Raw genomic sequence first — 20744 nt, 5'->3', positions numbered from 1 at the left:
ACCTCAGCTTACCTTGATCATCTGCAAAAATCCTATTTCCAGATAAGGCCACATTCACTACCTCTGGCGGTTGGGACTTCAACATCTTTTTGGGGGGACACAATTCAACCCATAACACCATCCCACCTAAAATAGCCCCAGGCCAGCCCCACCGCTGTGTCCCTCCCTCTGCTTAATTTTCTTCATCGCATTTATCACAGCCTGAATGAGCTCCTTTAGTTACTTACCAGGTTGCTGCCTGGTCCCCTAGCAGAGCATCGGCAGTGTGAGAGCAGTGCCCTTGTCTGTTTCATTTCTCACTGTGTTCCAGGTGCTTGGGGTCTGCCCAGGGTAGCTTCCAGCAGACACTTCTTAATGAGTCACTGCATTTGGCCTAGAGAAAAGGAAGCTCATGGATACAGGAAACAGAGGGCTATCTTGGGGCAGAAAGAGCAGCCTTGTTCTTTGCAGTCTCGGAGAACAGGACCAAGACCAGAATCAATAACCAAGAGGTTACCGGGAGGGCCGCTTCCCGTTCGGTGAAAGGAAGAATTCCATGGGTTAGACACTTTTCCCAGTGCCTGGCATGTTGAGAACAGCTGGTGTTGTTATTCCTGCTTTAGGAGGTAGTGGGCTCCTCATCACTAGAGGCATTCAAACGTGATGGCCCCTTGGCAAGAAGATAGAGGGGAGTTGCAAGGGGACTGAGCTGGGCAATCTCGGAGGGGCTGCCAGCCCTGAGTGTCTCTGGTCCCATGAATAACCCAGAGCTAGGGTTCCCTCATTAGGGAGAAAGCCAGCAGGGTTGCAGTGCTAAGGGAAGCCAAGCCAGCCTGGACTTGGGCCCTGGATCCCCCAGAAGCCGCTTCTAATTTACCCCTGCAGGGGGCGCTGAGGAGCAGCCTGGCTGGGTGGCTTTGGTGGGAAAAGTTCCCATTTTTCCAGGAGCAAGTCCTTGAACAGGACAAAGGGTGCGAAACACGCACTGATCAGTAAAGCATTGTGCTGACAACACAGGGAATCATTGCTGCTGTTAGAGTGTCTGAGGCACAGCCCGCTTCCAGTCCCCAGCGCGGATTTGCCGGGAAGCCACCAGGCAGGTCATCCTCCCAGCCGTCTGTCCTGACCTGCTAGACAGGCCTGTGTGTGCTGGAGAAATTCATACCACATCTCGAGTCGCCAAGCCAGTTCCAGTCTTCAAGCAGTGATGCTTGAAGCACAGCTGTGTGTTCAGTGCCGCAGGCGGAGCCCTCTGGACCCTAGTACCGACCCTGAGAAGAGCTTGAGTTCTGAGTCAGTGGGCGCTGGCCGTGGGTTGGCACCGGACTGAGAGCAGAGGGCTCCCCCAGCTTGGCCTCATCCAGCTCAGGGCGTAGCCCGGCTCTGCAAGTCACCTTCCCCTCTGGCCATCAATGTCCTCTGTAAAATGGGGGTGGGTGGACTGGAGGACCCCAGAGTCTTCCCCCCACAGCAGTGCTGCTGGGCCGTGTGAGGTGGGACGGGCTGATGGGAAGGGATGACACTCCACCCACAGCCTCTGGGGCCAATGGGTCAGGGGCCACCGTCCCCAGCTGCATGCCGTCTGCTCAGTGGGTGGCAGGCCAGAAACAGGGAGGCCCGGGAACAAAACTGGAAGAGATGCAGAGGGAGATGTAACACTCCTGAGGAATCTGTTTTTTCTTTCTTCCCCTTTCCTTGGCCATGCTGTGCGGCTTGTGGGATCCTAGTTCCCCAACCAGGGATTGAACCCAGGCCCTTGGAAGTGAAGGCATGGAGACCCAACCACTGGACCGCTGGGGAATTCCCAGGAGTCTTTTTTTTTTTTTTTTTTTTTTTAATTTATTTTTGGCCGTGTTGGGTCTTCGTTGCTGCGCGCGGACTTTCTCTAGTTGCGGCGAGCAGGGGCTACTCTTCATTGCAGTGCACGGGCTTCACATTGTGGTGGCGGAGCACGGGCTCTAGGCGCGTGGGCTTCAGTAGTTGTGGCACTTGGGCTCAGTAGTTTTGGCTCGTGGGCTCTAGAGTGCAGGCTCAGTAGCTGTGGCACACGGGCCTAGTTGCTCCGTGGCATGTGGGATCTTCCCAGACCAGGGCTCGAACCTGTGTCCCCTGCACTGGCAGGCAGATTCTTATCCACTGTGCCACCAGGACAGTCCCAGGAATCTTTCTGAGGGTTAAAATTAAAATGGAGAAAATCGGCTAAAACATGCTTTTTCTCTTGAATTTTTTCCATTCCTTAACCAAGGCCTGTATGTCTCTAAGTACAGTCATCTAATGAGCAAACTAAGTTTTATATATATATATATATATATAATATAATTTATATTTATGTATTAATTTAAATACCTATGTAATTGTATATAATTGGAAACACATAATATTTGTATATATACTTAATGTGTATATAAAGTGACTTTAAACCTGTAAAGGATACTTACGTATAAATATTGCATGTTTCCTTTTTTAAAAACCAATATTTCCATTGCTCATTCTCCAGAAATATCCCCTTGGCTTCAAAATTTCCAGAATGTTATCTCTAATTTTCCTGACTTTCCCATCCCGCCTGGTTCAGAGTTGGTGGCCCCGAGACGAGAAGAGTGGGCCCTTGGTTCTCCATAATTCAGTCTCCGTCCTGCTCTCCCCACTGACATTCACGAGCCCCTGCCCAGTGCTGGGTTCCAGGGCACCGAGATGGTGAGGACCTCAGCCCTGCTCTCAGGAGCCCTCTGTCTGTTGGACAGACAGATGTGTAAGGAGCTAAGTCATGATCAGGGTGAAAGGCACTCCAATAGAGGGATATGTCAGAGGTGTGAGGGACCCTGAAGAGGGAATAACTTGCTCCCCTTAGGGTGGAGGTGTTAAGGGATGGTTTCCCAGAGTTGGGTTTAAGCCAGGTTCTGAGGGATGAATAGGAGTTCACCAGACAAAGAAAACAGCTTTCTTTTTTTTTGGCCACGCCGCGCAGCTTGCATGATCTTAGTTCGCCAACCAGGGATCGAACCCATGCCCTCTGCAGTGGAAGCGAGGAGCCCTAACCACTGGACTGCCAGGGAATTCCTGGAAGCAGCTTGAAGCCCAACAGAAGTGGCACCTCTGGGGACTGGCCATGGGCAGAGGGCTTGCCCTCCAACCTCTTACATCACCAGGGGCCTGGGTCTTAGAATCAGCTTTAAGGGAGCTGAGGGAGGTGTCAGTGTTCCTCCCAGCCCAGCCCCCTTCTCTCTCTGCCCAGTGCTGGGGTAGGACATTTCCCTCCATCTACCTGTGGACCCGGCTCCTGTCGGCCCTGGCTGGCCTCCTCTACGCCTCGGCCATCGTGGCCCATGACCGGCGGCCTGAATACCTGCTACGGGCCACACCCTGGTTCCTGACCTCCCTCGGCCGTGCAGCGCTGGACCTCGCCGTATCCACCCCAGGCCCTGGGGCTTGGCTGCTGTGTCTCACCTGCCCTCCTACCCTCTTGCTAGCAAGAATTCTTTCCCAGTAGCCAGGGTGGTGGTTTGAATCCTGGGGGAGGCAGACACAATTGCAATGTGTAGTTTTGTGCTTTGTGTCCTTTTAAAATTTTATTTATTTATTCATTTATTTGGTTGCACCGGGTCTTAGTTGTGGCAGGCTGGCTCCTTAGTTGCAGCTCGCTGGCTTCTTAGTTGTGGCATGCGTGTGGGATCTAGTTCCCTGACAAGGGATCGAACCTGGGCGCCCTGCATTGGGAGTGCAGAGTCTTACCCACTGTGCCACCAGGGAAGTCCCTCCTCCTTTTTATTTTTTTTTTAATAAGAAGAAATATCTCTTGACTGGAGCTTTGCGAAACAGCAGAGGGGAGTATGAAGCTTCCTGGCCTTGGGATCACAGAAGAGCCAGGCTCCTGTCTCGGTGCTGCTCCCCACCTGGATTGGTCCCCGTCCTCTGTGAACCTGTTTTCCTCACCTTTGCCTTGTCTTCTCACAGGCTGGGAAGGGCTTTGCAAGCTGACCTACCCTACACGAGTGATCATCTGCTTTCTGTCCTCTTCGGTGCTGGAGCCTGGGGTGGGGAAGCAGAGAGAAAAGCTGTCAGTGATCGCTGAGCCCCTTTCTGATCCCCAAGGGGGTGTTGCCTGACGCGCTGACACCCCAGTGACCTTGGTGTGAGGGCCTCAAGGGCAAGCTAAGCTCAGACAGTGGCAAGTGGAGATGCTGGGTGGGGTTGGGGGAGGGGTGGAAAACCTGTGGATTTAGCATAAATAGTTTAGAAATGGATTTTCTCACATACTATTTGAGTCTGCGAGGGCTGCCGTAACACATAACCACAAACGTCATGGCTTAAACCACAGGAATTTATTCTCTCAGCTTTGGAAGCCAGAAGTCCGAAATCCAGGTGGAGCCATACTCTCTCCAGAGGTTCTAGGGGAGAATCTTTCACTGACTCTTCCAACTTCTGGTGGCTCCTGGGGTTCCCTGGCTTCTGGCAGCAAAATTTTTTTTTTTAACATCTTTATTGGAGTCTAATTGCTTTACAATGGTGTGTTAGTTTCTGCTTTATAACAAAGTGAATCAGTTATACATATACATATGTCCCCATATCTCTTCCCTCTTGCGTCTCCTTCCCTCGCACCCTGCCTATCCCACCCCTCCAGGCGGTCACAAGGCACTGAGCTGATCTCCCTGTGCTATGCGGCTGCTTCCCACTAGCTATCTATTTTACATTTGGTAGTGTATATATGTCCATGCCACTCTCTCACTTCGTCCCAGCTTACCCTTCTTCCTCCCTGTGTCCTCAAGTCCATTCTCTACGTCTGCGTCTTTATTCCTGTCCTGCCCCTAGGTTCATCAGAACACTTTTTTTTTTAGATTCCATATATATGTGTTAGCATATGGTATTTGCTTTTCTCTTTCTGACTTACTTCACTCTGTATGACAGTCTCTAGGTCCATCCACCTCACTACAGATAACTCAATTTTGTTTCTTTTTATGGCTGAGTAATATTCCATTGTATATATGTGCCACATCTTCTTTATCCATTCATCTGTCGATGGACACTTAGGTTGCTTCCATGTCCTGGCTATTGTAAATAGAGCTGCAGTGAACACTGTGGAACATGACTCTTTTTGAATTATGGTTTTCTCAGGGTATATGCCCAGTAGTGGGATTGCTGGGTTGTATGGTAGTTCTATTTTTAGTGTTTTAATGAACCTCCATACTGTTCTCCATAGTGGCTGTATCAATTTACATTCCCACCGACAGTGCAAGAGGGTTCCCTTTTCTCCACACCCTCTTCAGCATTTATTGTTTGTAGAGTTTTTGATGATGGCCATTCTGACTGGTACGAGGTGATACCTCATTGTAGTTTTGATTTGCATTTCTCTAATAATTAGTGATGTTGAGCATCCTTTCATGTGTTTGTTGGCCATCTGTATGTCTTCTTTGGAGAAATGTCTATTTAGGGCTTCTGTCCATTTCGGGATTGGGTTGTTTGTTTTCTGATATTGAGTTGGCAGCATAATTTTAATTTCTGCCTCCATCTTCACCTGGCCTTTTTCCCTTTGTGTATCTCTGCATTACTTCTCTTCTTCCTGTGAGGTTCCTGCCACAGGACTTACCTTATCCACCCTAATCCACTACCACCTCATCTTAACTAATTATATCAGCAAAGACCCTGTTTCCAAATAAGATCACATTCTGAGGTTCCGAGTGGATATGAATTTTGGGAGGACACTATTCAACCCGCTACGTGTACTGTCCTTGTAAGCCAGGGAAAATGGTTTTCAAAATCCTTTTGTGTAACAGGTATCTACTAAGTGCTTGTTAGAGGCAGTGTCTGGCTGGGTACTGGGCCCTCAGGGGGACAGGAGCTAGAGAGTGTCGGACCTGGCTCTGTCCTCAGATGAGCTGTGTCTGTTCTGGGGCTGACCCGACCGGATGATCCCGGGGAGGTAAGGGACCAGCCCAGGATGGAGCCCTCAGGGTGCAGAGGTGAAGGCAGCACCGGTGGCTGAAGTTCTCCGCCTCCGTGGACCTTAACTTCACTTCTCAGATCATTTTCCTTTCCTGGGTGATGAAGAGCAAGCTGAGGCATGCTTTGGGATTTGCCTCTGAAGCCAGAGAGAATGCCGACACCCAAGCCCTTTTGACCGGTGCAGAGAAGGAGGAAGAAAACCAGGAGGCAAGGACCGAGGCAAGGTCTCACAGCTGGACGGGGCCCCCCGGTGTTTGTGCACAGCATGGGCAGAGGCAGCGAGCCTCACCGGGGCCGGGCCTGGGAATCCTGGGGGTCCCCACGAGCTTGGCCAGTTGGTCACTTTAAAAAACTACTGTTACGCGCAATGCTGAGTGCCCTGAATAAGTAGGATCCTCTGTTTTCCCAAGTACAAAATATTTTTTTTAAGTTTGCTATTATGCTATTTGGTAATTTACATGTATATATTTAAGTTCACATACTATATAAATTAATACGTTACTTTAGAAGTAATGTGCTTTCTGCCCTCATTTCGTAAAAACTTAAGTTCCCACTTTTGCATGCATCTGACAGCCACAGCATCGCCACCGCTAACACAGCTTTTTTTTTTAAGTTGGTATCACTAAAAAGCTGATTTTTAAAAGTGCTGCTTACAAATGACATCCACCCTTTACAATTATGTCATACCAGTAAATGTGTCTGTCTCTGTCTTTTGCTGATTTAATCAGGTGACCCCTCTAAGTAAGCAGAACTACGCTAACTGAGGCAATTTTTCTTTGTCAAAAGTCCTCGCTTGCAAACAGTTGACAAAATGCCTCATAATAATAAGAGAGCTTGTAAAGAGTTGAACATAAAGCAGCTCCCCCTTTTCTAAGATCAGTTTTTGAGGAAAAAAAGTCTCACCTACTACCTGGACTCCTCACTACCTTCATTTCTTTCAGAGTAGAAATGAGGCTCCGTGTGAGTGAACCGGGTCCCCTCCTCCGAATTTTCTAGGTTTAACAGTGTAATCTGACTGAGTTAATGAAGTAGAAGATAGTGTGGGTATGACCAAGGTAAAAGGGGAGATACAGGTGCTTAGACCAAAGATCCAAGTTCCCAAGAAGGCTCTAGTGGGAAGTTATTTTCATTCCATTCTAGAAACTGTTACAAAATTATATCCCAATGGGGAGCTAAGGTATTTAAAGAGAGCCCTGTGTGTGTTTAGTATTTTGAAGAGAGGAAGTGGAGCCTTTGTAATCTCTTCAGCAGTCTTTCCATCAGTGGTTCTCAAAGTGTGGTCCCCGGACCAGCACTGCCTGCAAACTTGTTAGAAATGCACATCTTAGGGCTCCACCCAGCTCTACCAAATCCAAAACTCGGGGTGTTTTTATAAGTCCTCTGGGTGCTTCTGGTACCCAGTAAAGTTCAAGAACCACACTGCTTTACAAAAGCATTTATTTAGCACCCACTTCAGTGATTCCCAAACTTTGCCATACTTTAGAATTATCTGGGGGGCTTTTCAACTCTGCAAGTCACATGCATACCAATTAAACCAGAATGTCTGGTGTGAGGCGGGGTGGGGGGTGAGAGCTAAACTTCAGTTGTTTGGTTTTTTAAGAAGCCCAGGTGATTCCACAGTACAGCAAAGTTCGGGACCCACCCACCAACTGTGACCTCAAAGAGACAGATAAGATACATCTTATAGGAAGCAGAAAGTGAGATGTGCCATAAAAGAACAGAAAAAAATACTGTAGGGGTTCTTTTGAAGAAACTGGGATCCTGTTTTGAGAAAAGGTCTCCTGACTTTAAGAATCCCCCTTTCTGTCTCCCCATCCCCGCTTGAAAGAATTCAGACTGGGTGCCTCTCACCACGCTTCCTTACTGCAAGCCCCTCAAGAGGATGGCAGCCGTCAGCCGCTACCTGGAGCTGACCATCGAGCCTGTGCAGGAGGTAAGTGGCTGTGGGCCACAGCCGGGTGTCCAGAGGGTGGGAGGTAGTCCTGGAAGGCTTCCTGGAGGAAGTGACACTTTAGCTGCAGGAGGGGCGGAATGAGGCAGGAAAGCCTGTAAAAAGAGGAAGGGACTCTCAGAGGCCTTGGTGGGGGGCGGGCGGTGGCGGTCAGATGAAGGGGAGCTCAGAGATAAAAGGGTGGAGGTGGGGTAAGTGTGAGATCGCAGAGGGAGTTCAGGAGGCTTCAGGACTAGAGACTCAGGGTCAGACGTGCATTTTAGAGCCGTCACTCAGGCAGTGTTGGGGGGCAGACTAGGGAGTGGAGACTAGAAGCAAGGGGGTCAGTGAGGGACAGTTGTAAGTCCAGGAAAGACATGGTGTGGCCTGAACCAAGGCTGCAGCCGACGGAGAAGCAGAGCCGCAGGGGAGTCGGCAGGTAGAGCAGTGGGGGCAGGAGGATGTGGTGGTGAAGAGGACCGCATGCTCCAGATGACTCCCAGGGTTCTGCACGGGGGGCCTTCAGGAGGAAGAGGGTTGGAGGGAAAGAGGCGACAAGAAGCCCACTCCATGTCCCACACCCCACTAAGTCGTTCCTGTCGAGGCTACAGCGACCTCCCAGTTGCTAAATCCCGGGGTCATTTCTGTCCAGTTGAGGTTCAACTCGTTTGGCCACCTGCTTCTTCTGATTTCTGGGCCCCTCCCTGTCCTGGTTTTTCTGCCACCCTCACCTCTGCGGGCTCCTCCTGGTGAGCCGACTTCAAGGTTGCAGTACCCCAGCTCCGCCTCAGGAGGGCTCCCTTCTCTGGGTACACTCTTCCAGTCCCACAGCCCTACCTGCCAGCTCTGGCTGATTTCCCCGGCCTGTGTCTCCATCCTTTTCCTCTCCTTCAGTTCCAGTCTTGAGTGCCCCACTACCTCTTCATCCTCCCTCTTCTTCGTCACCATGTGGCATCTCACACATGCCGTGTCCAATACAGAATTCTGGATTTCCATGTCCAGACCGGCTCCTCTCCCCATCTTCCTCATGTCAGTAAGCGACACCACTGTCCGTGCAGTGGGTCAAACTCAGATTCCTCTTTCCCTCACTATACGCCCATGCCCATATCACCCATCTGTGAGTCTTGCAAATACTTCTTTTAAAGTAGGTCCAACCTAGAGGTTATCATACTGAGGGAAGTAAGTGAGACAGAGAAAGACAAATATCATATCACTTATATGTGGAATCTAAAAAATATTACCCCCCCAAATTACAAATGAACTTATTTACAAAACAGAAACAGACTCACAGACGTAGAAGACAAACTTAACGGTTACCAAAGTGGAGGGGGAGGGATAAATTGGAAGTATGGGATTAACAGACGCACACAACCATATATAAAATAGGTAAACGACAAGATTTTACTGTATAGCACAGGGAACTGTATTCAATATCTTGTAATAAGCTGTAATAGAAAAGAATTGGAAAAAAAGAATCTAGGTATATTCATATAAATAGGTAGAAATGAATCACTTTTCTGTACACCTGAAACTAACACAGTATTGTAAATCAACTATACTTCAATAAAGAAAGAAAAAAACAAGTAGATCCAGGAGCCTCCTAACTGGTTTTCCTCTCACTGCTATTCTTGTCCCACCCCCTCCATTTACAACCAGTAACCAGAAGGGTCTCTTACAAATGTAAATGACATCTTGTTCGGCTTTGGTTTAAAACACTCCTCTGGCTTCCCATTTCACGCAGAATAAAATCTAATCTCCTGACACAGCCCCGCGCTTTCCCCCTCCCTCACTGCCTCCTATTCTCCCCTCTTCACTTCTCTCTGCACAGAATTTCTCTCCGTTCCTCTGCCTACATGCTCTTCCTCCTGATTTTTTGCATGGATGCTTCTTTCTTGTCTTTGCAATTTCAGTAAAAATGTCACCTCCTTCCCCCACCACTCATTCTGTGGAAAAGTTGCTTCCACCCCTCTGCTGTTTATTTTATTACCTTTTAAAATGCTCTGCAAAGCACTTATCGTGATCTTTTACTTCTGTTTGTTTTCTGTTTCCTGCTGGGATATAAACTTTGTCTCCTTCTGTCTTGTTTGCCAAAACCCTGGTGCGTCAGGTCACGGGCTCTCCGTACAGGTGTGTTTGGAACCCAGAGTGCAGTGATAGCCGCCCCGCTGGGCTGACCCTGGGACGTGCTGACGCTCAGACTTTGGGCCTGAGAGAGGAGTTTTACACTTTGCTGTTGTTCCTTGGAAAGTGGGTGTAAATAACCTGTATGTGACGTTAAGTGAAGTTCTGGGAGGTTTGGAGCACGCTTTCACGATTAAGAGTCCACTTCGGCCATTAAGCTCTTTTTCTGTCCAGAGGGTGGGTGGGTGGGTGGGTGGGTGATGGGAAGCCCTGGGGAAAGCACAGGGAGCCCTGGCAGCATCTGGCCAACGCTTTGCACTAGAAATTTTTAAATCGTGGAACTTGTGAAAAATAATAGTGCAAAAGCTGCATTCACTTGAACCCTTCCAGTACCTGAATCTTGAGTGGATGCCCGCTGGAGAGCAGACTCCTTGAGAGAAGACTGTGTTCCTCTTCCGTTCTCTTCCACTGAGGCCGGCCAGCACATTTTTGAGGAAATACTTGCATTCGGCCTCTTCCTTCTGTGTCCACCAGAGGGCAAGAGTTGCCTCCAAGACAGCTCCCAGCAGGGAGCCAGGAGCCCCGCCCTCTAGCCTGGGCAGAAGCCGCCTCCCTGGGCTCTAGGGTCATCATTCGCATGGTGGTCTGTTTACTGAGGGCTGACTACTTGCCAGGCTCTGAGTAAATAATAACAGCCAACACTTCCATGGTGCTTATTGTACTTACTGGTCACAGTGCTTGGAGTACTGGTCTAAGTGCTTTACATAGATCAACTCATTTAATCCCACAGCGAACCCTTGAGGTATTATGCTCATTTTACAGAGAAGGAAAATGGGGCCCAGAGAGGTTAAGCAACTTGCTCAAGGTCACACAGTTTGTTGGTGGTAGAACCAGGATTCAGAACTGTCTCTGCCGAGTCTGTGCCTTTGACCAAAATGCTATGCTGCTTCTTACTTGGCATGATGGCTGACACCAAGTAAACGCTTGATAAATGTTTTTTTACAATTATTAGCAACGCAGATTCTTATAACAACCTGAGGTAGATACTATTATTATTTCTATTGTCATTTATTAATAGTTAATCATTTTATTTTATTTTTTTATTTTTTTATTTTTTTTGCGGTACGCGGGCCTCTCACTGGTGTGGCCTCTCCCGTTGCGGAGCACAGGCTCTGGACGCGCAGGCTCAGCGGCCATGGCTCACGGGCCCAGCCGCTTCGCGGCATGTGGGATCTTCCCGGACCGGGGCACGAACCCGTGTCCCCTGCATCGGCAGGCGGACTCTCAACCACTGTGCCACCAGGGAAGCCCTTCTTCTTCTTTTTTTAAAAAAATATTTATTTATTAATTTATTTATTTTTGGCTGCATTGGGTCTTCGTTGCTGCCCACGGGCTTTCTCTAGTTGCGGTGCACGGGATTCTCATTGCGGTGGCTTCTCTGTTGCGGAGCACGGGCTCTAGGCATGCAGGCTTCAGTAGTTGTGGCACTCAGGCTCAGTAGCTGTGGCTCGCAGGCTTTAGAGTGCAGGCTCAGTAGTTGTGGCACATGGGCTTAGTTGCTCCGCGGCATGTGGGATCTTCCCAGACCAGGGCTTGAACCCATGTCCCTTGCATTGGCAGGCGGATTCTTAACCACTGCTCCACCAGGGAAGCCCCCCTTATTATTCTTTTAAAATGAGGCACAGGGAGGATTAACTCACTTGCCCAAGATCCCATAGTTAGAAAATCACAGGAATAGGTTTCAGACTAATCCTGTCTGACTCTGGCACCTGAGCTTTTATACAGAGGACATGCTTTTTATGCCGCCGTTTCATGCCACCATTTCATGCCACCATTTCATGCCTGTTGCATTAGCAAATTCTTTTATTTTTTTCATGAGACTGTCCTGATGGGCATGTTGTGGTGATATTGGTACACTGTTGCCATGTGCCTTGATACACGTCCTGTTTGAACTACCATCAGGAAGTGGGCAAAAGAGCCAGAGTGGTGCTCACTCTTGCCATCATCACCTCCCGAGCACTGGTCAAGGAGAGATTTTCCAAGAGATGCAGCTGGGGTCAGGCTGAGCCTAGGAGGCCGAGGGTGTGGGGTCCTAGGAGTCAACAGCTTGCAGCATTTGAAAACTCCATTTTATCTGTTGACTCAGGTGTGGTCAGACCTGAGGAATTTATAGATTCTTTCCTTTGTTGTGGCCTGGGAGGCCTCTGCTGCCCCGCCTGCCCCCCCTCCCACCCGGAAAGCTGTCTTTGTCTCCTTTGTGGACTTTCCTCCCTTCCAGACGACTCTCACAGGGAACTGTGCCCTTGACCCATCCAGGGCTGGAGCCCTGCGTGATTTGGGGACCAGTATGAGCAGCTGTCCTTCTCGTGTGTCCAGGACATTTACTAAACCTGAGCCGCGTGACACCAGTTCAAAGGAAGCAAGGCAGGGGTTACGAACCCCTTCTATAGATTAGGAAACTGAGACTCAGGAGGATAAGTTTTTTGCCGAGGTCATATGGTTAGTTGGTGGAAGATACGGTCCAGAAGGTGGGTTATTCCCCCTGTGCTGTGTCACTGGGATGACTGCCCGGCTCTGAGCCCAGCCCAGAGCCTTGAGGATCTCTGGGGAAACCCTTGTGAGGCCTGTGGGAGGAAGCTCTCTTCTGAGATAGTTGGACAGACAGATAGTCTCACAAGTTTCTTCTTCCCTTAACCCTTCCCAGCTCACTCTCGTAGGCTGCTGGCGGGTGCGTTGGTTAAGCCTCTATGGAGCACACGTTTGGCAAGAGCTATCCAAATTACAAGCGCTCATACCCTCTGATCCAGCAATTCCACTTCTAAGAATTTATCCTTTATATCCTGAAATTTTTAATGTACGGTATAATTGACTGCAGCCCGGGTTGATTGTAAAAGCAAGAGACTGGGAATATCCTATCCATCAGCAGGGGACTGGTTTAAATAGCTTGTGAACATCTGTACAATGCTACCAAAAAAAAACTGCTATGAAACTACTTCTAAGGCATGTTGTTAAGTGGAATAAAGCAAGATGCATAAGAGAGTATAGAGCGTACTACTGTTAGTGGAAATGGGGGAAATATGTACATGCATTTGCTCGCGTGTGCACGGACTATCGGGAAGGACACACAAAGGAGGGCTGGTGCCTCTGAGGAGGAGCTGAGTGGCCGCAGGAGGAGGGTGGAGGCGGCTGCGTCCTTTCGTGCCTTTTGAATGCTGAAGCACGTGGATGCTCTGACAGTGCAAAAAACAAAGATGCCAACCAAGTCTCCTGCCTGCCCTTCCCCGCACACCTTGCAGGCGAGCTGCAGTGCCACCAGGCTGCCTGGAGACGGACAGACAAGCACGGGCGCCACGTCCCTGCAGGAGCCCCCCTCGTACCCTCCGGTTCAGGTCATCCGGGCATGCGTGTCCTCCAGTAGCTCCTCCCAGGTCTCCTCCGTCAACTCTGACCTCGAGGTAGGTGCTGTGTCCGCCGGCAGGTGCACGGGTCCTCCTTCACGCGTGCTTGCTGGTGCCTCTGAGGTGCCTGCACTGCTCTGTTCTCCTCGGCCCACGCCCGCCTCACGCCCACTCAGTAGTGAATAAGCATCTACCCGAGGACTTTCCCACGCTGTCCGCGCTGAGGAGGGCTTTCCACAGTCAAATGAGTCGTGGAAACACTGCACGCTGAATCATGGGGCATATTCAAGTCTTGCAGAAATAAGTGCTAACAAACTTTTTTTTTTTTTTGCGGTACGCGGGCCTCTCACTGTTGTGGCCTCTCCCGTTGCGGAGCACAGGCTCCGGACGCGCAGGCTCAGCGGCCACGGCTCACGGGCCCAGCCGCTCCGCGGCATGTGGGATCTTCCCGGACCGAGGCACGAACCCGCGTCCCCTGCATCGGCAGGCGGACTCTCAACCACTGCGCCACCAGGGCAGCCCCTAACAAACTTTTTAAAGAGTCTTGGTGTTTCCCAAACCCATTTGACCATGGAAGGCTTTCTTCCCCCGCAAGGAGCACCAGGCTGTTCCCTGTGGTGCTGTCAGGGTCATACACAGGGGCCCTCAATGGGCATTGTGCCTGGCACTTTCATAAGCTTTGCCTCATTTTGAATGTTTGGATCTTTGAACAAAACACATCACATTTTGGATACCGGAAATGGGTCTAACTCTCAGGTCTACGGTCCTGTCACTCTCAGCCCCACAGCTGTGGCTCCCAGCCCTTGTCAGGAGGAAGTTTCCCTTTGTCTGTGGCAAGTGAGAACAAGGACAGCATAGTGGACAGGTGGTACCAGCAGGGGGAGGGACCGTCCTTCATTCTGGGTTTGTTGGGGTCTCCCACTCTTTTGATATTTAAATGCCCTTTTATGAATCGATGATAACAGGAAGTGCTAAGTTGGTGTTGAGGGTTTGGTGTTGGTCTTAATGGCCTTATTTGGCAAAGTAATCAATCATCTGTCCTGAGTCAGTCCCCCAGATTCGTTCAACTCGTAGTGGACCCTGAAATCCGAAAGACTTAGAGCCCCTGATCTGCGGGGTAGAGTCCAGATCCCTTAATGTGGGGTTCAGGCCTTGCACACCTGCCCCAGCCTCGTGCCCCTCCCCTGCCCTCACCTACATGTCCTCCTTGGCCGTGGACTCTTCCCTCATCCCCAGGGCTCTGGGCCTTTCTTCCTGGGATTTCCTCTGGCCCAACTGCCGTGTGTCAGAATCCTACCCAGATGCCACCTGCTGTGTGAACTCCCCTCCCCTCCACGTACACACCAGAGATTAAAGCCTCCTTCCCTTGGGTGCTCAGAGCATACACCTCTCTTCCATCCCTGGTGTTGTTTGCCGTGTAGCCTGAGGGCTGCAGGGACCTGTCTCCCCGGCCAGGCTGTGCACAGGCTTTTAGGTCTAGGGGCCTGGGCTGCCCTCATCTTTATCTCTTGATCCTGGAACACACACAGCTGGTCATTGAGAGGTGGGTTTTGAGGGAGAAATTCTGCTCCAGACCAAGGACCATTTGGGCTCCGTTTATCCCCGAGTCCTTCATTTGGTGCTGTTTATTTCTTGGATCTGGTCTCAGAATGTGTCGGACAACCCAAGGCGCATGTCTTGGCAGCCCGGAGCCAGCAGTCCGGGCAGAGTCTAAGGCTAAAGGGGAGAGAGGGAGAGTGTGTTCAGTGAGGGGAAGGAACAGTTGAGTTGGTGAGATGGGGGGAGGGGGCTTGGGGAGGGCGGGAAGCAAGCTCGCTCTGTGGGAACCCTCAACTGAGCTTAGGATTGGACAGTGACCTTGAACAATTCAGAAATTTGTCTCTGTGGCTGTTTTGGGCAGTTTCTGTGTTTTGCAGTCCTTTTTCTCCCTCTCCTCTATTCGCTCTTTCCTTTTAAATTCCAAGGGCACAGGGTCGCGCTCATACTTGAGGCAAATGGAGATGAATGCTTTTGCCCTTGTTAAACAAGGGGTATATTTTTAGAAGCCCAGGTGCCCCCATCTACCCCACCCACCCCCTCCAGAACCCCCAGCACAGCCTCCTACTTCATTCCCCAAAACACCCACACGCTACACATGACAAAGCGCTGAGTCCCGATCGGAAGTTACTTAGAATCTCACTAAACACAGACACTGAGGAAATGTGAGCAGGGGACAGTGTAGCTTGTCAGGCTTGTGGCCCATCCGATCTTCTGGTAATCTATATATTCTCTCTATAATCTATATATTCTCTCTTAAAAGTAATACATGTTTATTGTAGAAATTTTGGAAGATGTAAAGAAGAAAATTTAAGTTAAGCCACAAACCCATCAACCACCAGCTGCCTCAGGGTGTTGGGATTGATTGGGTGGGCTCCCCAGTTTTTCAGAGCAATATTCCTTAAAAGTTCTGGCTCCCTGATGGCTGAAGGGGAGGAAGAGGGTGTCTTTTAGCCGATGAATGTGACACTGCTTTTCATCCACCTGTTTGGGTCACTCATTCAGCAAACATGTTCTTGGGGGGGGATTTGAAAGAAAAATGCATGAGGGCAGGGGGGCTGGCCTGACCCACCACACGTGGTGGGAGGTACTTGGTAGATTGGTCACAGTCTGGTCATGACCTTGCTCCTCCAGACCACACCCCCAAGGGACTGAAGCCGGGCCCCAGGTCGTCACCTCTTCTGGTTTGCGACTTCTCTTACTCCCAAGATGGATTGCACAGTTCCGATGTTTCCTAACACTGGGTTGAGACACCCAGGGCATCTGTCTGTACTCTCTGGCTACAGTCGTCTGTGTCTTTTGCCAGCCAGCTGGGCTTCTGCTTGACCCGCGGGGTCCATAAGTGAACGCTTGCGCCTCCCACTGTGGAGGCCTGGGAGCACTCTTTGTCGCTAAGGTGTTGTGTTCGTCACCTCTGTGGTCCTTTACGACTTTGTGACTTCACTCTCAGAGGGTGCTTTTGTGTCCATGTCCTTGGGGCACATACCCACAGGTTTGAAGACCTACCTCCTGCCGTGCTGGGGGAGGTGGAGAGAAGAGAGGTCCCTCAACACAACGTACACTGTATCCACAGCCCTCAGCTCACTACGCGTTTTGAAAGTCATCGCTCACAGTGACTGCGTGTGTGTCATGAGGCAGGCGTGGTATGTTCTATACTTTCCAAGCACTGTTTGGTATAGTCCTCCTAACAGCCCTGAGGCAAGTATCTTTAAATATTCTTGTTTCCCAGAAGAGGAGACTGGGATTCATTGAGTTTAAGTAACCTGCCCAAGAAAACGTCATCATCATCATCGCCATCGTTATAACTGGCAGACCTGGGGATTTGAACCCAGCTCTGTCTGGCTCTGAAACCCTGTTGTTACCCACTACACCCCACTGCCTCGGCAGGAACTACCCAGGGCCGAGTTTCTTATCTATCATTCCCATTTTACAGATGAGAAAACTCTCTCCACAGGACTCTCTCCACTTACCTATGCGCTACCTGTGTTCTCAGGCAGGGTCCTGTCTAATAGGCAGGATAAAACATTGGGATTTACAAGGAATTCCAGTGATGCAGAACACCCATGAAAAGAGGTGGAGTAGAGACAGATAAGGCATGGGAGCTTGCGTGGAGGGAGAACTGGGTCATTTTCACCTTTTCTCAAGTGTCCACTGGATGGGCTGGTCAGGGCACCAGACTAATGGCAGTGGAGCCTGAATGTGACTCATAACCCTGTAGACAGGCCATTTGTGTGGGCTGTGCGGATTTCTGGACGTCTCCACGAGACAGGGCACACTCCACGGAGACTGTGCACCTACTCACTCAGCCACTCGACACCAGGCAGCCTGTCTCCTGACACAGCCGTCGGAGGGCGTTCTGAACACATGTGGAGGAAGGGTCACTGGCTCATGGTCTGTGGGTGAGGGACCAGGGCCCAGAGGGAGCAGGGCTTTCCGGAGCGGCCCGCTCACTTGCCGGGGCAGCCAGCACCCGTTTTATGAGTGCAGGGTCGACATTCCCTCAGTGTTGAGACTGTTCCTGTGCCTTTTAAAGGTTTTTTTCCTCCTAGCCTCTGGGATGCAAGAAAAGATTGAGTCCAGCTTTGTGTTTAACCACACACCAGATTGCTGTCTGAAGAGGCTCGCGTCCCAGGCCCCCGTGTCCCGCTAATTCTGTACCTAAGGCTCTTGACAGCCAGGACTGCTTGTTCCCTCTCCAGACCCTGCTTCCAGCACCAGCAGACCAGGACACAGTCCCTTGGATGTTTGTCATTCTTAAAGCCAAATCATTCTTTCAAGGAAAAAACAATTAATTAGTTAATAAAAAGAATACACACCCACACACTGACTCTAAAAGTGCTAATTTTAGAAGTAAATACATATAAGTATGAAGAAAGAGGCCAGAAATTTCTAATGGGTCCCAAAGACCAGAAATTAAGTTCAGGGCATAGTATCTGCCCTGCCCAGATCTGTGTGCCCCTGTGTGCTCTGCAGCAGTGAGAGATGGTGCGTCCGGAAATGTGTGGACAGTCAGCTAGTTCCCCTGGGGTAAGGAAAGACTGTACTGGGCCCCCCCCCAGGGCAACGGGGCTGAGCAGGAGAGAGAGGGCTGACCAGGGGTCGGGTGGACACTGGCTTGTCCAGGCTCTCGCTGACCTGCCAGGCGGCCTTGGTTCTGCCCTGGACTTCTTGGGTTTTAGTTTCTCCCTCTGTAAGTGGGAATCAGGAGACCTGCCCTACTTACATTACGGAGTGATTCTGAGGATCAAATGGGGGTGCTGCTGGGGCCCTGCAAGCCTGCCGATGCTGCTAGATGCAGTGCAGTGGACAACGGGCTGCAAGTGGGCTCGGACACCTACGCTGGCCCTGAGAGCCTTTGAACCAGGTGACGCCGTTCATTTCTCTGGACTTGCTCTGTCTGTGGAGATAATGAACTCAGGGAGCTGGTGAGGCTCTGACAGAGCACTATTCCCACAGATGATGAGCTTTGAACTAGGCCATCTTTCAGGTCCCATTTAGCAAGTGACCTTAAGTGAGCAAGTGTACTGGGGGAGTTAGGCGGAGGTTAATTACACTGAGTCAGTTCTTAGAAGTGGATAGGCTTCCATCAGGAAAACAGCGGGGTCAACCACCAGCAAAATGGGCTGCTGTGTCTGCCTGGGTGCCACTCAGAAAACCTCTTCTGGCCTCCGCAGTCTCTAGAAGCATTTCCATCACGCTGCCTGAAATCCAGGGAAGAGCTCCTGACTGAGCTCCTGCCTCCGTCCCCCCTCCTTTCAGTGCTGTCCTACCCAAGATCTTCCCAACACTCCATCAGCCCCCTGGCCTTCCTGCTCTAAGGCCCTCTGTGGCTCCTTACTGCTTACAGCTTATGTCCAGACCCCTTAGCCTGACCTCTAGGACATTTCGTTGTCTGGTTCAGGGCTAACTCTCCAGGTTTTCCTCTGCACATCCAGCCAGCTTTCCCTTCTCTGGGTTCCTTTGCTCATCTGTCTTCTGCCCTTCAAGGCCCTGGCTAAATCCTGCTTCCTCCGGGAAGCCTTCCCTGTGTTCCTGAGTAGGGTTGCTAGATTTAACAGGCAAAAAATACAAGAGGCCAGTGAATTTGAATTTCAGATAAACAGACCTATACTAAAACATTATTTGTTATCTGAAATTCACATTTCACGGTGTATCCTGTGTTTTATCTGCAGCAGCCCTGCTCCTGAATCCAACTTGATCATGGCCATTTCCCGCCCTTCCCTGGGCCAGCATATGAATAGCAAAACTTCTTCCAAAAAAATCAGGAACATACAATGTTTTATGTCAATTGTATCTCCTGTTTGAATGGGAAAAAATAATTAAAAAAAAATCAGGAACAGGAGCCAGAGTTGCCAAGGCCTTTCCCACTGGTGGTCTTGGAGTTTGGCCTAAGTACAGTATTTGCATCTCCTTGTGAGTGGAGTTCAGAGGTGCTCGCTCCCAACCCTTGCTGCCCACCGTTGTAATACATAGGCCTTCATCTCGGCTTCCCCTTCATCCCAACCTTGGGATGTCCCTGCAGTGAAACTGTCATCTTTAGAAGGGAAACCGGCCCCGTGTGGGTCAGAACTTCTCTCTCACTGATCCAGTTCACCATGGGCTTTGCATACAGCACTCCACGGCCTGTGATCCATTTTTCCTCACATCACATTTTCCTCACGACAGCCCAGGAAGGAAGAGCTGAGTGGGGAGTTTGGGCTGGTAGAGAGGAGGAGAGAAAGTATGGGAGGTGAAACAGTGCTTGATCCAGAGTAAGTGCTATAGAACTGCTTAATTAACTAACTAAAGAAATTGAAAGGATGAGATTTTTGAAGCGTATGGTGTTAAGGTTTAAAAGCCTGTAAGGTACTAGGAAAATCAAAAAGGAAATCTGCTTGATGAAATCTAAGACGGAACTGTAGCTGGCGTGTATCTGGCCAGTCTCAAAACTTTATGATCAGAAAAAACAAAAAACCTTTATAATGGGTCCTGAGTCCAACACCATTTCACCTCCCCCATCTTGGGGAAGTCACTTCTCCCCAGATGTAAGAGGAGGGAGTTGAACAAATGGTCTCTGAGGGCCCATCCAGCTCCCAGTCCTAGAAAGTGACCCTGTTTCCTCAGTGGCTGAGACACACCTCAGAGTCTTCAGGAACAAAGGAGAGCTTACCACATGCCCTGTGGACAGCGTCTATAGGTTACTTCTTGGTTTCAGAAGCACGATAAAGTGTTCTTTTAGAAATGAGGTGAATTGAAACCCTACATGCTGTGGTTCACGGAGATGATGGAATTGTGGTCCTAAAGACAATTCAAGGATATGTGGAAATGCTCACTGTATTTTAAGAGAGAAAAGCCATTTGCATAATTTGGGGTATGTGTGTGTGTGTGTGTGTGTGTGTGTGTGTGTGTGTGTGTGTGTATTTCAGAGGGCTATTCAATAACTGTTCATAGAGGCCCTCTTTTAGGGATAGAATTCTGGGCAATCTTTTTTTTTTTTTTTTTTTGCGATACGCGGGCCTCTCACCGTTGTGGCCTCTCCTGTTGCGGAGCACAGGCTCCGGACGCGCAGGCTCAGCGGCCATGGCTCACGGGCCCAGCCGCTCCGCGACATGTGGGATCCTCCCGGACCGGGGCACGAACCCGTGTCCCCTGCATCGGCAGGCGGACTCTCGACCACTGCACCACCAGGGAAGCCCTGGGCAATCTTTATTTTGGGTTTTGAAAAAATTTCTATACAAAAATGAACAAATTTTGCTCTTGAAACAGGGAAAAGACTACACAAATGTTTATTTTTACTTCTTTGTGGGGGGTGGAGAGAGACCTCAGTTACAAAGATTTGAGTTAATCGTGTTCCCTGGGCACGT

At 50.0% G+C, this 20744-nt stretch overlaps 1 protein-coding gene across 1 annotated transcript in view; it reads left to right on the top strand.

Moving 5' to 3' along the window:
• Positions 1 to 20744, top strand: part of TMEM44 (transmembrane protein 44) — a 34908-nt gene that overhangs the window by 8126 nt on the left and 6038 nt on the right. The window contains exons 6-9 of the mRNA XM_065876342.1: positions 3212 to 3382; positions 5995 to 6135; positions 7745 to 7849; positions 13264 to 13422. Coding sequence (XP_065732414.1) covers positions 3212 to 3382; positions 5995 to 6135; positions 7745 to 7849; positions 13264 to 13422 — 576 coding nt within the window. The remainder of the gene's footprint in view (positions 1 to 3211; positions 3383 to 5994; positions 6136 to 7744; positions 7850 to 13263; positions 13423 to 20744) is intronic.

Source organism: Phocoena phocoena, chromosome 4, assembly GCF_963924675.1.
Source record: "Phocoena phocoena chromosome 4, mPhoPho1.1, whole genome shotgun sequence".
NCBI lineage: Eukaryota > Metazoa > Chordata > Mammalia > Artiodactyla > Phocoenidae > Phocoena > Phocoena phocoena.
This window is presented reverse-complemented; position numbering and strand designations above follow the sequence as displayed.